Consider the following 4168-nt stretch of genomic DNA (forward strand, 5'->3'; position numbering starts at 1 on the left):
GATTGGGTCATCTGGGAACAACCATGATGAGGAGAATTATTGAAAACTCTTATGGACATTCACTAAAGAACCAGAAGATTCTTAAATCTAGTGAATTTTGTTGTGCTGCATGTTCTCAAGGGAAGTTAATTTTAAGGCCATCACCAGTAAAGATTGGATTTGAGTCCCCTGAATTCCTAGAAAGGATTCAAGGTGATATATGTGGACCTATTCATCCACCATGTCGATCTTTTAGATATTTTATGGTCCTAATAGACGCATCTTCGAGATGGTCACATGTGTGCTTATTATCTTCTCGCAACCTAGCGTTTGCGAGATTACTGGCTCAAATTATTCGATTAAAAGCACAATTTCCAGAAAATCCAATTAAAGCAAATCGTCTTGATAATGCTGGTGAATTTACTTCCCAAGCTTTTGATGCTTATTGTATGGCTAATGGAATAAGTGTTGAACATCCAGTAGCTTATGTTCACACACAAAACGGGTTAGCAGAATCACTTATTAAGTGCCTCCAATTAATTGCTAGACCCTTGCTTATGAGAACAAATCTCCCAACCTCGGTTTGGGGGCATGCTATTTTACATGCCGCAGCACTTATTCGTTTGAGGTCAACGAGTTATCATCAATTCTCTCCTATACAATTAGCTTTTGGCCAGCAGCCAAATGTTTCCCATTTAAGAATATTTGGGTGTGCGATATATGTTCCCATTGCACCACCTAATCGCACCAAAATGGGATCCCAAAGAAAATTGGGGATATATGTTGGATATGATTCACCCTCTATAGTGAGGTATCTTGAGATACAAACTGGTGATGTGTTTAAAGCTCCAAACCATCCAATGAATATTCGCAAGGGTTATACTCAGTCAAATTGCAAAGATCTTTATATGGTCTAAAGCAATCTGGATGAATGTGGTATAATCGTCTTACTGAGTATCTGGCCAAAAACGGATTCAAGAATGATGATATCTATCTGTGTGTTTTTATAAAAAAATCTGCATCTGGATTCATTATAATTGCTGTGTATGTTGATGATTTAAATATCATTGGGACTCCTGAAGAGATTCCAACAATTATAAAAACTCTGAAAGAAGAGTTTGAGATGAAAGATCTTGGAAGGACTAAATTTTGTCTCGGCCTGCAGATCGAGCATACAAAAATGGGATCTTTATTCATCAAGCAACATACACAGAAAAGATCTTGAAAAGATTTTATATGGATAAGTCACATCCATTAAGTACCCCAATGATTGTAAGATCTTTGGATGTGAAAAAAGATCAATTCCGTCCTAAAGAAGAAAATGAAGATATCCTTGGTCTTGAAGTACCATATCTTAGTGCCATTGGAGCGCTAATGTATCTTGCTAATAATACGCGACCCGATATATCATTTGCTGTGAATTTACTAGCAAGATATAATTCCTCTCCAACCAGAAGACATTGGAGTGGAATCAAACAAATCTTTCGATATCTTCATGGGACGGTTGATATGGGATTGTTTTATCCCTATGGATCCAAGTCACAACTAGTTGGCTATGCAGATGCCGAATACAGATCAACACTAGGCTCAGACCAAATAACATGATTAGAGTTACTCTTGGCACCATATTTAGCCATCCAATCCGCAGCTCTATTTGCTTCTCCATTAAGGAAGTAATATTAAATATTGCGAAGCAGTCTCTTCGCAAAGTCAGTAAGCCACAACCTAGTCTATTTCTCGTTGACTCCTCTTGTGCTAACTGCTAAGTGATAATTTTCGCGAACCATGAGAGTGAATTGATTGTTCCTCCAAAGTTCAAACCACAGCGTATGCATTGTACAAAAAGCGATAGCAATTTTGAGAAAGCATAAATCAATTTTAAAAACCTCATAGATGCACTCTATTTCTTGTAAAAGCTTGTTCATTGCACAAAAATCTTCATAGATGCACCCTTTTTCTTGTAAAAGGCTAAAAGCTATTAACAAAAGCACCTTATCAATTAATTTAACAAATGTAAACATTATCGTATGTTTTTAAAAATATAGTTAGTTTTGCATGACCACGACAACAACAAAAATAAGATTTTCCACTAGACGATTAATTTGTATAAAGCAAGATGAGGCATAATTAAGCAGTTGTTAGAACCGTGAACAGCCAAATGGTACAAGCCCCACAGCATGGTTTGCTAGCATAAGCCACAATTTGGAGCATTACCGCCCTTAAATACAGTAAACACTCGGTATGTACGAGCCATCTTGATTTAAACGTTAAAACATTTGAATCAAACATCAGCTCATTTTTCAGGTAAAAGGAAAGATCCAATGGGCAGAAAGCTATAAGAAGCAATGTACAAGTTACCAACATTCAACCATTCATTCATTCTAGATCGATGATTATAAAGGGCAAAATGCACCATATTCCCGCAGCGCCGTGTTGAACCTGAACATTGATAAATAAGAACAGAGAACCTGCATACAGAATCAAGCAGCACTGGCCATGGACTCAATAAGGATCTGGTAGCCTTCCGGTACCGAAGTCTGGGTCTGCACACATTCTGTCAGTGCGGGAACATCGGCAGCCAGGTCCAAAACCCTTGCCAATACAAGAAGGAGATGAAAATCCGAAATTCGCTTCACAAAAGGAAGGTTTTTTGACCGATCAAGATGACTCTTCAGCGCCTTCATTGTCACCAGATTATTTCGGTTCTCAATGGGAAATGTTGATGTAAGAGGACCCTGCATTGTGAACATATGCATTCATAAGTCATATAACAATTATATTTTGCAAACTCTAAGATAAAGAAACTTGTAGCTCAGGCTTGCACGGTAATTGATACAGTAAGCAGAATAAGGAATCACATGACAGCAATATGTTTTAGTTAAACATGTAGTTTATAGCCCAAGAATGATACGATTGAAAAACCTATCAGAATTTGTGTACCCATTGAAAGTGCTAAGAAAAATGAAGGCATGGTGAATAAAACAAGCTGTAGTTACTAAAAAATACTATTGAGTCCATTTCACACCAAATTCATGAAACTCAAAAGCTTCTAACTGCAGTTTTCAGTTTTGCAAACAAATCAGGCACATACGAATTTCCTTCCCCTCAACATGGCAGGCATAATTTCGGAGGTTTTGGGGACAAATAACTTTGCTTCTTTCACAGTAACAATTTTGAGCATTCAAAATTCTAGCTTTCTAGCAAGACCACCTTAAAGGATGATAATAGGCAGGAGACTCCTTAATCAAAACTTGTAGCCCGTGTGCAATTCCGGTTAGGAAAATTTAACTGGTTTACAGAAGAATGATATACTTTAAAAGACTTCTTAGAGATTTCAAGGATTCAGTAATATTCTTAGGCATTATGGAAGAAAAGGAGCTTGCCACCCATCAATTTGCTCGTACTAATCAGTGTGCAAAGTTGAGAATCTGCTCAATTAAATTGTAGAACGCCATGTAAAGGGCAGGCCAATGCACAAGCATTCCACGTTATACGAGATCCTGGAAGAAGCCGCAGTCAGAGGTGCAACGTAGGTAGCCTAACCCCATAATTGCCTCTGTTGATTCTACAGTTTGAACCTGTGACCTTAGGTCACACACAAACAACTCATCCGTTGTTCCAATGCTCCCATCCAAATTGTAAAACTCCATATATGGAAGAAAATCACTTTGATTTCAATGTTATTGATTTTACAACCATCCATTGAAACCAAATATTATGAATGATCCCCATCCTCAATGTTCATTGTTCTGTGACTCTCCATAAAAAACCTTGCTCAATACATATTAACTATGCCACTTCCAAGAACCAAACAATAATCTCAGCATAACACTCTAGAAATCAACGTCTCAATTGTCACATTCATGTCTTCAAAGGCGACCGGTTACCCAATCCGGCCCATTAAAATAATCAGATTTTTTCATCATTACATGATGGGCCACCATTGGATCAACAAAGGATGCACTCAAAGAGAGCTAGTCAGCTCAGATGATTAATGGGTAACCTAATTAAATTGTCAGGTCATTACATCAAAACCCCTATAAAGCACCTATAGCAAGCATAAGAGGCTAAGGCCATTTAGCCTATCATCCGGCTGACCGATCAGACTTCATAAACGTGGCGGTGAAGTACCCTTCACATTTTTTCCTCAATGGGTACAAACCAAACAACATGAAGGATTCTCAATCCC

General features: G+C 37.9%; 1 protein-coding gene across 1 annotated transcript in view; it reads right to left on the bottom strand.

Moving 5' to 3' along the window:
* Positions 2255-4168, bottom strand: part of LOC107645577 (NPL4-like protein 2) — a 3493-nt gene continuing 1579 nt past the window's right edge. The window contains exon 2 of the mRNA XM_016349629.2: positions 2255-2714. Coding sequence (XP_016205115.1) covers positions 2460-2714 — 255 coding nt within the window. The 3' untranslated portion in view covers positions 2255-2459. The remainder of the gene's footprint in view (positions 2715-4168) is intronic.

The sequence above is a fragment of the Arachis ipaensis genome, chromosome B06, assembly GCF_000816755.2.
Source record: "Arachis ipaensis cultivar K30076 chromosome B06, Araip1.1, whole genome shotgun sequence".
Lineage (NCBI taxonomy): Eukaryota > Viridiplantae > Streptophyta > Magnoliopsida > Fabales > Fabaceae > Arachis > Arachis ipaensis.